The sequence below is a fragment of the Heloderma suspectum genome, chromosome 4 (genome assembly GCF_057233095.1).
Source record: "Heloderma suspectum isolate Gila_16-S chromosome 4, 16-S_ref, whole genome shotgun sequence".
NCBI classification, from domain to species: Eukaryota; Metazoa; Chordata; class Lepidosauria; order Squamata; family Helodermatidae; genus Heloderma; species Heloderma suspectum.
Window position 1 is genome coordinate 235,912,874 of NC_139461.1, and position 12,458 is coordinate 235,925,331.

At 42.7% G+C, this 12,458-nt stretch overlaps 1 protein-coding gene across 3 annotated transcripts in view; it reads left to right on the top strand.

Moving 5' to 3' along the window:
- Nucleotides 1-12,458, top strand: part of ERI3 (ERI1 exoribonuclease family member 3) — a 271,698-nt gene that overhangs the window by 85,387 nt on the left and 173,853 nt on the right. For all 3 annotated transcript variants that reach the window (XM_084852745.1, XM_084852748.1, XM_084852746.1), the window contains exon 6: nt 7,091-7,163. In XM_084852745.1, the coding sequence (XP_084708871.1) occupies nt 7,091-7,163 (73 nt within the window). The remainder of the gene's footprint in view (nt 1-7,090; nt 7,164-12,458) is intronic.

Here is a 12,458-nt window from a genome sequence, read left to right on the forward strand (position 1 = left end):
CATATGGGGTTCTATCAATGACTGAGACTGGGTCCTGAAGTATCAACATTTAATGTTCCCCATATCTTTTCCAAAGGAGATTTTTTTAAAGCTCGGTATCAAGGAATCCAGCTTGAAGCAAATGGCCCTATTTTCTTGGGCTTCTGACACTCCGAACCCAGAAGCAGGTGGACATTAACTATCTCTGATTAGTTGGGAGACTTGCACATTAATTTTTTATACACTAGGACCACCTGAGTGACTGAATTCAATTATAGGCGCCCTCCCTTTCTTGTCTCCCTCCCTCTTTCCCCATGTTATTAATGTGCTCCTCCATAGAAGAAACTGAGGGACCTGTTGAAATGCGAAACCCTTATTTCTTAGCGTGACCCCCTAGATAATTAGGGTTAAATTGATATGCTATCACACCGGTGACACATTTTATCTGCCTCTGTTTGTACAAGAGGATACAATGGTGGAGGAAGGACCAATTTGTGCCCTTCTCTCGCTAACCAGACTGAGATAAAAGGTGTCACTAGGACGATAACGTCCTTGCCTTGCGCTCCTTTATTGTTGCTCAATTTGCTATTTTTTTTCTAAATCCTGTTCTTTCATTCTTTCAATACCCTTGGCCATATTTTAGCTCCATGCCATTGCATAATGATGCCCTGCTAAATGTGTGCGTGTTATCTGCAACTCTGGCTGACAGCCCTGCCTGATAACCAAATTCCTACCCATCCATCACTAGCTGCCTCTCCTCAACTTAAGGAAAGTGATAACCAAAGCATGGCTGTTTATCACAGCCAAGCTGGGCTCTTCTTTCCTAGTTGGAAGAAAGGAGAGCTGTCCTCAGAGGAGAAAAGAAAGCCATGTGATCTTGCCTCCAATTTGCATACCTTTCCCTTCTCTAGCCCTTCAGAGTCGCCAGGCTGCTGTGCTAGAAGCACTCCCTCATGTGATGCTGCCTGGAATTTGGCACATAACTGAGTATTTCATTTTGGTTTTAAACCTTAGTTTCTAGGTCTTATAGCTAAAGAGAGAAAAATGCAAATGTGTGTGAATGCACAGGTAATTATTTGTGAAAGATAAGAAAGCCAGAAGAGGATTTTCAGTGGTCAGGGGGCAGGCGCAGCCTGTCTATATTTTCAGATTACAGACTGTTTTCTAGTGCAGAATGTAATGGGAGGATGCAGAATACAGACAGCCGTGGCTGCAGTAGCAAATGAAGCCATCCTCTGAGCCATCTAGGCCTCAACAGAGGCTCTTCCTACCCATGTAAGACATAGTAGGGGACCATAAGAACAAGCTTGTCTTTTTATTGTCTGTCTGTCATTCTGATAGTACAGCAAACAAAGGTGACGGGCTAATAAGGACATACAAAGAAACCTACTGGACCAGACCAAAGTTCTGTCTAGTCCAGCATCCTGTTTCCCACAGTGGCCAATCAGATAGCTATGAGGGAAAGTGCCCCCAGAACATGACGGCAGTAGTGCACTCCCACTGTTCCTCAGTGACTGGTATTCAGAAGCATGTTGTCCTGATCCTGGATGGTAGTATATAACCATTATAATGAGAAGGCATTGAAAACCTTATCCTCTGTGAATCTGTCTGATCCTCTTTTAACACTGTCTGCTTTGGTGGCTGTCACCACGTCTTGTGGTATCCTATTGCATAGTTTAACTATGCAGGGTATGGAGCAACTCCTTCTTTTTGTCAGTTATGCATCTCCCACCAATTAGCTTCTTGGGATGGCCCTGGATTCTAGTATTGTAAAAGAAAGGGAGAAAAACTTCTCTCTGTCCAGTTCTCCACACCATGCATAATTTTATACACATATATTATGTCCCCCCTTCTTGACTTTTTTTTAAAAACTAGAAAGCCTCAAGCATAGTAACCTTTCCCTATAGAGGAGTTGCTCCAGCTCTCTGATCATTTTGATTGGCCTTTTCTAGATCTACAGTATCCTTTTTGAGAAGCAGCGACAAGAACAGTATTCCAAGTGTGGTGGCACTATAGATATGTATAGAGCCATTACAATATTGGCAATGTTATTTTTGACTCTTTTCCCAATGATCCCTAACATGGAATTTGCCTTTTTCATAGCTGCTGCACGCAGGGTTGACGTTTTCATTGAGCTATCCACCATGACCCAAGATCTCTTTCCCAACTCAGATCCCACCAGTATAAATGTGAAGTTACAGTGTTTTACACTAGTGTGCATCTCTTAACACTTGATTAACTGCATTTGAACTGCATTTGTCATTTTTTTGCCCATTCACCCAGTTTGGAGAGATCCTTTCGGAACTCTTTGCCATCCCTTTTTGTTTTTATCACCCTGAATAATTGAGTGTCATCAGCAAACTTGGCCAACTCACTGCTCACACCTAACTCTAGATCATTGATGAACAAGCTAAAAAGCATGGACCCAATGCAGAACCTTGGAGGATTCAACTTCTTATATCTCTCCATAGTGAGAACTGTCAATTTATTTATATTCTGCTTTCTGTGATTCCCCTTTTGTGCAAATAGTATCTGTTTGGAAGTAAGCCTTGCACTTGGTCCTTTAAACCAAGGGTCCCCAACCCCCGATCTGTGGACCGGTACCGGTCCACGGCCTGTTAGGGACTGGGCTGCAGCAGGGGTGTGGGAACCCCCCCCCTTACCTTGGGTCCGCGGTGCGGGTGGGAGGCGATCCGCCCCGCCCCGGAATCCTCACCGGCCCTGGCCAGCTCCGCTCCGCGGCAAGTCCACAGAGCTGCTGGCCGGCTCTGGCCCTATTCTTTGCAGTAATAGCCTATTACTGCAAAGAACAGGGACGTAAATGGCATCTGCTATGCGGACGCCATTTGTGTCCCAGTGGCTGGAAGTCCGCCCCCGGCCAGAGCCTGTTCTTTGCAGTAATAGCCTATTACTATAAAGAACAGGGACGCAAATGGTGTCCGGAAGTCCTCCCCTGGCCGGAGCCAGGGCCGGCGAGGATTCCTGGACAGGACAGATCGCCTCCCCCCCCCCCCCCACGGACCCAAGGTAAGGGGGGGTTCCCACACCCCTACTGTGGCCCGGTCCCTAACAGGCCATGGACCGTTACCGGTCCACAGCCCGGGGGTTGGGGACCCCTGCTTTAAACCATGGAGTTGTACTTCCAAGTGATAGGGTGGAGTGAGATGGATGAGTTTAGAAGGCAACAGGTTTCAAAACTCTTGACGCTTTCCGGTATTTTGATCTGAGGAGGGTTGCTACAATAATAGGAGTAAAAGTCTCTTGTCTATTTCAAGAGGAGGGTTTCTTGAATCCTGATACAACTTTCATTTAGGAGCAGTTTGCCTTGGAACTGTTATGCACCTGCCCAAGTGTAGCATATATTCATGGGAAGATGTCACTCCAGGCTACTCAGGGGTGGTGGTTTGACAGTTCTGTTTCTAGATCCATTTTGTTCAAGTAGGGGAATATGATCATAGTTGAAAAAGGATGACCAATCCAGAAAGACTAGATAGGTGTGCAGATGTGAGGGCATTACAGGGTAAGGCCTGCTTTGCCTGTAGCAACCGACTTTAGTCCTTATGAGAAACTGATAATCTTGCTAATGCCAAGCAATGGTTATTGCTTTCCATTCTCCCATCACTACAGTCACCAACATGTTATTTTTCTTGGCATGTTTGATGAACCCTAAAGGTCAGTGCCTGCTTATTGATGGGGCTGGGCATGTGAAAATCCCAGCAGGAAGATATCCATTCTTGCTGCTGCTAACCAGGAATTTTGATTTCTGAAAACATACATGAGCAGAACTCTGCTCCCCTGAGTGCAGCACTAATGATGCCAAGGAACCTCCCCTGCTTTTCCCAATCCCTTCCCTTTCTCTCTCTCCCTCTTTGATAGAAGCTCAACTCAAGGAGCATAGTTTACAAAGAAGTGCTGGGTGCAAAGTGTATGCCTAATTTGCATATCCAATTGCTAGGATTGCAGTAATTGCCATGTGTAAATGGATCTATTAATCACTTATTTAATTAATTTTTGGTCTTTCCTATGTTTGCCTAATTCATACCCAATCTTGCATTCAGTGCATCTCTAAAAATCTTTAGCAACGCATTAATAAGCAATACGACCTGCTAACTACCCCGTATCAATCAAATTGATTGGAATCAAAAGAATCTACATTCCAAAATAATGGACACAATGTCCATTCTTTGCCCCTCAGTAGTAGAATGTGGGGTGGGGGTGTTGGGGGATTTATGGCAAGCCTGCTGACCAGGAAAACTGAAGTTCTTATTATTGGAAGCCCTGTGTCTCAGTACCCTACCCCCTTTTCCAGGTTATTGATAACTGTTGCTCACGATGACTGTCTTTACAGCATTATAGAAATGGGATGTGATGTTTCATCTCCTACATATGTCTCTGGGTGTTTAGCACTTGCACCATGGCTATGAAGTCTGTGCCTAGTTCTGATGATCTGATTGTGTGATGATCTTGTGTATTTTGGACCTTCGGATCCTGTTGCAAGCACTGGCATAGTTTATGAGTGATTCTATAGAGTTTTATAGGAACTTTGAGAGTATATTTCTCTTATTGCTGTGCCTCTAAAATCTTAATTTCAGAAAGAGTGCACCTCACATGCATTGTGCATATTGGGCTGAAAAGAGTAGCTTTAGACCCCCAACCCCTCTGCTTCAAATGACCTAATGAAAACGTTGATGCTGCTCTTGTATCTTTTGACTGTTTGTGTCTGTAGACTGTAGTGGTATCTAGTCCATTACCCCATCTTTTATAATGGCCAGCTACACAACTTCACACAAAGGGGTCATTCATAACATATGTTGTGACAAAGGAATGAGAGCTATTTGTTAAAATGTGGTAGTATATTTCTGTGTGTACTTCTCTGGCTATAGGTACATTTCATTTGTTGATTTTTGGCTTCATCTCTCCTCACATGACCTCCCATTTCCCTTAATTTTATTCCATCTTCTGACTCTGCTTTCCACGTCCTGTTTTTTTTCCTGTGCCCCTTCTTCCAATCTTCCCTGTATATTGTGAGACTCTCTTAAGAATTCTTGTATGATACAAAATGTTTCTGAAAGAGACAAATGTTGAGTGGCAGGTCTGGAAAGTGTCAAATTTTTTGCAATTCATTTCAATCCATATTTGTTAAGAAAGGGGTTCTCAGTGTATAACAGAGTTTTACATTACAAGCATTAAAATGCATACTGAGAGGTGACATGATATCTGTGACATATTGGGGAATGTGTGTAGTTTGTACTACAGTGACATAAGGGATGGGGAGAGGTTATTTAAAGGATGTTACACTTTAAAAACCAAACCAAACTTACTGTATGAGCAGCCCCATAGTTCTATTGTGTACTTTATTTCTTTTTGTTTTTGTTTTGTTCTCAACCCTGAGAAATCATAGATTAAGCATGAGGATGCATGTTCCTGACACTTGCAGTTAACAGCTGTTGATGTTCAAAATATCTAAGATACACTGCTACGTGATACGATACTCTGTTGTTCACATGAACATTGGTGGGGTAATACAAGCAGAGTTTCTGCCAAAAAGTCGTCTTCTTTGTAGCTCATCAAAGATATTGAACGTCTTCGCTATTCTTGTTGTGGAGCTAATCTCTAGTAGGAGATGATTTGTTCCAGCTCACCAGACCCACATGTTTTCTCCATGCATTTTCTGAAATACAACAGTTCTGCTCATGAAAAATTGAGGTTTTCTTTAAAAACAAACAAACAAATCCATGTTATATTCCCATAAAACAATTTAATGGGGATATTCTTTGGGGAAGACAGTAGAACTGCATGCTATTGAAGGGCATTTAATGGAGACATACACTTCTTCTAAGTGCCCCCATACTATGCAAGCTTTGATCCTGGACATACAATTATTCTTGTCTAGGGAGCCCAAACTAGACTCAAGGGCAGGGGTGGGGAACCTGTGGCCCTATAGATGTTCCTGGATTACAACTCCCATTATTCACGACCATTAACCATGCTGTTAAAGGATGATGGGAGTTGGAATCTGAGAACATATGGAGGGCCACAGTTCTCCATTCCTGATCTAGGGCTTGGGCTGAGCTACAGTGTTTGGCCTTTGTGAAATGCATGGGATCCTTCTGAAATGCAGACTGGAGTATTTTTTCTTATGAAATTTTATTTCAAAATGAGGTTAACAAAATAAAGGCAATATAAAGGAGAAAGAATATATATAATAATAATAATTTAAAATCATTAAAGAAACAAAGGAATTCACTAATTATAAATTTTAGTCTATAACAGATATGCCTATGGAACCTCTACAATAAAATGATCTAAGTAGGTGCTCAGTATCTAATGAAAGTAAAAATACAAGATCTACAACATATAAAAAGAGCATGCGTAAGTGTAAGTCATTTTGTGTGTTTGTGTGTATTAATCAGAAAATATACAGGCAAGTGTACTCTATCAAAAGTTTGAAGTGCCTCAACATAGGAAATGAATGGAAACCATGGTGCCATAATAACATTCTTCAAGTTAGGATTCCTTGCTTGCTGCACTTGCTGAGTAAGTTTATACATATTCATAGTCTCCCAAATTTTATTAATCCACTGCTCTTCAGTTGGTTGCTTTGGGGACTTCCAGTTACATGCTATATACAACTTCATAGTTGTATACAATTGCTTAAGAAGGTCTTTATGAAGGAATCTGGGATAATTAGGTTCAAAAAGATGAAGCAGCATTGCTTTCGGAGTTACCAGTGGTCTAACATGAAGAAACTACTGACAGTAATCATCAACCATGTTCCAAAACTCCTGCACTATAGAGCATTCCCACTAAAGGTGAAAGTATGAACCAATGTGACCACATCCCTTCCAACAATATTGGCTATGATTTGAATGTTTTGGGTGAAGCCTTGCAGGAGAAATGTACCACCTACTCAGAACTTTGTATTGTGCTTCCTTTAAATTAGTATTGATTGATAAAGATGCAAAAGAAGTCCAAATACACTGCCAGTCATCTTCTTCCATAAGTATTTCATTCTCTCCTCTTTCTCAGAACCAAAAGTGTTTAATAAGGTGATTTTGTGTTGTCAGACTACTCTAATTGAATGCAACCTGCTCTCTCTCCTCTCTTACAGGTTACCTGGACAATGCCAATACTTAGGGCTTCCAGTTGCTGATTACTTCAAACAGTGGATTAATCTCAAAAAGGTACTTTCATTGCAAATCTCTCCCCCCACCCCTTCCCCAATTGAGTCTTCCTTTCCTCTTCCATTCTCCCTTCCTCTCTTCTTTCAAGGAGGTATTTAATAAGCACTGCTGTTTTGCATTGAAATGAGGAGTTATTTTCTCAGAGGCTGGGTGAAGCGACATTCCTATTGTATCTCCTCTAATAGAGTCTTACTATACTTGATGGAATATGGTCTGCAGCAGAGGAGAATCCCATTGTGGCCACCCTAGCGCAGCACCTCTATACATAATAACTCAGATCTCTCTGGGAAAGGCTGGGTCAGCTGGAGCATATCCAAGTCTGCCCTCCACCCCCCTCCCCAGGTTTCTAAGACCCCCTCCCATGTGAATATTAGCCAGCTGTTTGTCAGCTTTGAAGACTTTGAAAAATACATAGAAAATAGCCTGCTGGAGACCTTCTGCTTTATTTACATCTTTAAAAAATTCTGATTCCCCCTCCCATCACAATTATGTGACCATTAGCTGCATAGGCGTGGATAGCTCCCTTGTTTCTGGGTTTACACCTCATGGATGGGGCTACTCAGACATCTTGCATTTCTCTAGAGAGCCCCCCTCTGGCATCCATGAAAATACATATATGGAAATCCCCGAGCCAGACCTATTATGTTCATAAGAAGGCAGTTAGGAAGTGGAAACATGTCAGTTGGTGCAAGAAAGTAAAACCTAGTGCAGTGCATACAAATGCTACAACTCATTAAATAATTTCTGCTTTCTCTTAAGGCATCATGGTTCCATGGAACTTGGCTCTTTACTCATAAATAGGAGTTTGCCAGATGAAATGTGCCTACAGTTTGCCATTCTCTTAATTTTGTTTTGTCCATTTTTTAAAATGAAAATGACTGACATTCTGAGTAGTAACAGAAAAAAAATTAGCATGAACTGTTCTGTCAAATCTGGGGAGGGCACAAATGTAATGAAGGAGATGCTGGCAGCTAGTTCCTCACTGAGCCTGACAAGGGGTTCCTTCATTCCCTGCTGTCAGAGCAAATCTCTTGTCTTATTGCTGGGCTTTTGCAAATGTAATCTGAAAGCACACTGGGGCGTTCTGGAGTTCAGTGACCATTGATGATCACCATTTGAAGTTCACTAAACTTCTGGTGAATGGATAGGAGTGATATAACCAGCCAGTTGACGGACATTAAAAAAAGTCAAATCCCTCTGTGTGGTGGTGATTGATATCAACTGGCTGAAACCCTTGGCTATGTTCTACCTTCTGCCCTTGGGATAATATGTTATGTCTTTTTGCCATCATTTTGGGCTATCAGGTTCAGCCCACAAGAAGTCTGGCTTTTGTTATGTATAATCCATTTTGACATAGAGACAGAGGGAAATTTTATGTCTCTTCCAGGGGAATAGCTTTATGGTAAAGATGTTTGATTAAAATTCATGATGTTTCTGTATCACAAGAATGGGAGCAACACAAAACCCCAGGACAGAGGATCAGTAGAGATCAGGGCTCATGTAGATAAAACAGAAAAGATCAGGGTTAACATCACTTAGAAACCACTCACTCTGTGATCAAGTGTGGTGACCCATGCAAGTCTTTGTCAGAAGGAAATAGATGTTCACTTTCTCTGCAGAGTGTGGGGAGAGCAGGATTTGAGTGTGTACCCAGCCCTCACATTTTCCACACTGCCAAGAGGGAAGAGTGTTTGTTAGGTTTTAGCCTTGGAAGAATCCTCAACCCTGTACAGAAAAACTCTCAACATCCTATGGGTAATTGTTATCAAATACTATAGTTCTTAATATTACACTTGTTTCGTGCCTGAGATGGAGTGAGTTTGGACATAATGCTAAACCATGGTTTATGTAACTTAACAGTGGTTTGTTTCTGTTTCCAAGCCTGCCCTGGCCAACTAACTTTTGTTTGTTTGTTTAAAGAAACCATAATCTGAAACCACGGTTTGAAGTTGGCTTGAAATCTCAGCTTATGCTATCCATGGTGTGTCTTTATGCCTGAACTTGCTTAATTCTCATTTGTCTTGGCACTCCACCCCAACTGCCTACCTAGCCATGGAGACATGAGGTGAGAGTGATTAGAAAACGAAGCCACTTGTGCAGCTTTGTGACTATTGCTGCTATTTTTCCCAACCTCAATTTCCCTCCTCTCTTTGCCTGGCAGTAGGCTCCTTTCCCTGCCCACCTCCCTCTCTAGTCTGTCTGATATGTCCTCACAGACCAGACTTTGCCTTGTAGACCTGGATTATGAAGCCATGCTGTGCTCCCAGGATAGCCACAGATAACTACTACAAAAAAAGCAAGGCCAGGCTGCCTGTGGAGAGATCCTTTGGATGGCTAAAGTTGAAGCAGAGGTCTCAATAAAGTTTGGTCATTGAGGCCTCGTTACTAGTGTGATCATGGTGTGTTGCATCCTCCACAACACCTGCAAGACAGGGAACGTTCTTCTTGAGGAATACCTCAATATTCCTTGACTGTTGGCTGAGGAGGATGCGATGCTGGTGCCAGATGAGCAGCCTGGTGAAGCCTCGTCTAGTGAAGCCTCAGTCTGTTGATTAAGCATGGACCATCAGGAGCGCTTTAGGCTAATTCATTTGGGAAATTACTCCCATGCTACCCATGGTCCAGTTCCCCAAGTCTGTTTCTGTACATGTATGCCAAAAGGAATCACTGTAATTGATTACTTCATGTATACAGTAACTCTGTTTATAGCACATACCTCCAAGCCTCAGTTATAACCCAGCTAACAACAGTTATTGTTCTCACCTGTTGTTCTCTTTATTAAGCAGTAACATTTCTTAACGTAACAAAACTGGTTTTCTTTATTGGATGCATTGATGCAGAAGGTAAGGGAAAGGTCTGAGAAGGGTGGGATTGGTTCTTAGGAAGTTGGAGGCTAACTTCAGTTGTTTTCTGGTAATTTCTGGTGTGCTATAGACATTTGGTGTTTGTGGAAAGAGCTCATTTTACACAGCTTACAGCTGGAGAGTTGGGTGCTAGTTTACATGTTGGAAGTTCTCTTCTGAGGCAGAAATTGAGTCAGAGCTCTCTGAGCTTGCTGGGTTGGGTGATCTGATAGAAATAAATTGCAGAAATATCCTCTGGTATGCTTGGCTGGAGGATGCGAGACAGTGACTGCTAAAGATGGTGCTTGTGGGGAGGTTTCTCTTGAAGCAGGTGCTGGGTGGTTGAGTTCCAATTTCACATATCCCTCCACTGCTGATCAGTCACCTTTTTGGGCTGCTAGCAAATTTCATAAAAAGCTCATGGGACTGCAGAGAGAAGTCTTTCAACAAGAGATTCTTTCGTTCAGGAGGGCTGAGGGGAAAGAAATAATGGCAGCAAGCCTCCATAGGATGTGTCTAGGAATGGGGAAAGGAGGGAAGCTTTAGGACTGTTTGGTTTGGGGCATGCTAAGAGCAGCTGAAGGTCTCTGAGAGGAGAGCATTCATATTCCCTTTTCTGTTTCTGCAACTAGCCAGTGGTAAGGGAACTGGTGAGGACACAGCATTCCTCCATTGCTGCAGAAGTATTTGGAATAGCAGCAGAATATTCGCAGAGGGGAGGATGAGAGAAACAAACAAACATTACATGGAACAAACTGCTGTTTCCTTGCTTGTCGGTGTGCCATATCATGGCTTGTTGAACAAACCATGATCGAAACAAACTATGGCTTAGTGTTATGTATGGAATTGATGGCCAGGGTGGAATTGGTGGGGAGTACCTGGCATTAGGTTGTGATTCACCAAATTGCTTGCTCAGGTGGTTTTCCATAACCATGCAGTTAAAACCAGTTGGCTGTATTTGGAACAGACACGTAGTTTAATTCAGATGTGCACGTGGGTGCCATGTTAGAGGATGGTGTGGGTGCTGATGTCAGCACAGTTCTTTTGGTCTCTATACCAAACTCTGCGGGGAGGCATGGATAGTAAACAGTCGAAAATTGTCTGACTATGTTGGTTGGGCAGGGAGACAAAGTACAAAAGGAAATGTGCAGGCTTTATCTGCAAAGAAGCAAAACCAAAAACACACTGTTCTCCTCATCCAGTCTGAACTGCACGGTGTTCTGGATGTTCTGTTTTTAGTTAAAGCCAGGCCACCTGCATCTCCTTCATTGTTTTATATTCTCTTCAATAGGACAGACAGGAAACTGATTCATGCCTTGTAACCTTGAGTGTCCTGGTGATGGCAATGGGCTGTCCATGTTCCCACTAGCAGTCAGATCCAGGATACTCCCAATACACTGTATTGTGTGTGTAAGCAAAGAAAAGCACTCTGGTTGGAACCATAAGGCATCAGTAGCCTTTGTTGCAAGAGTTAGTACAGAAAAACGTTGATTTTTTTCATGTAAAGGTTAGCAGTAGTCTGATACATGGATGCAGGGAGCTGGATAAATGCAAGACCTTAGGATGGGCAGAAATCAGTAGCAATGAGAACAAACCCTGCTCATAGCTGGATGCATTGACTTTCCTTCTGCAAATGCTTCCCCTCTGCCAAATGGCATTGGCCTCTTGCTGACATTCTTAATGTCACTTAGCGATCTTGTATCCTTCTTTGAGCTGTCGGCTTATTGAGGACATAGGGCAGGGAGTTTATTGTGCTCTTTGCCTTAACTAGTTCTGTATTGGGGTGGGCTGCCGGGGATATGGATTTCATTAGAACGTTCCTGTATATCAGATCTCCCCTTAGAGAGCTTCGGCTATTGGGCGGTATAGAAATGAAATAAATAAACAAACAAACAAACAAACCCTCTCAGTGGGCAGCCATTGAGATAGTTGTTGAGTGCTCTTGACTGGTTTCCCTTCTACTGTTGTCAAAAACTGTCTGTATGATTAGCTGAGGTGTTGTGGGTCAGAATTAAGATACTGTAACAAAGCTGTATTGTCTTGACTGGTGATGTCCAAGCCTGGAAAAACCAAGGGTGCTTGCAGGTCAGGATGGAGGAGGCATTGGGGAAATGGCAAATAGCTGGAATAGCAGGGCCAATGGGCAAGGGCAGAAGCATGTGGATAAAGCAGTGGTGTGTGGAAGGCCCAGGACAGGAGAGCAAGTTGCTATGCCTTAGAACTGAAGTATATGGTACTCTTTTGGACACAGTGTTGATGCCCGCTATAGTTGAAAGGAGGAGAGAAAAAGGGAGACATACATGGGAATACACCAAAATGCCCATAGCCAAATATCTATCTGTTACATCTCCTAGTCAGTTGAAGCAGATAGCTGTACTTTACCAGTGAAACTTGTGCTGTAAACTCTTTAGAACCCGGATCCATCCCTCTCTCACACTTTGATCTGGAAACT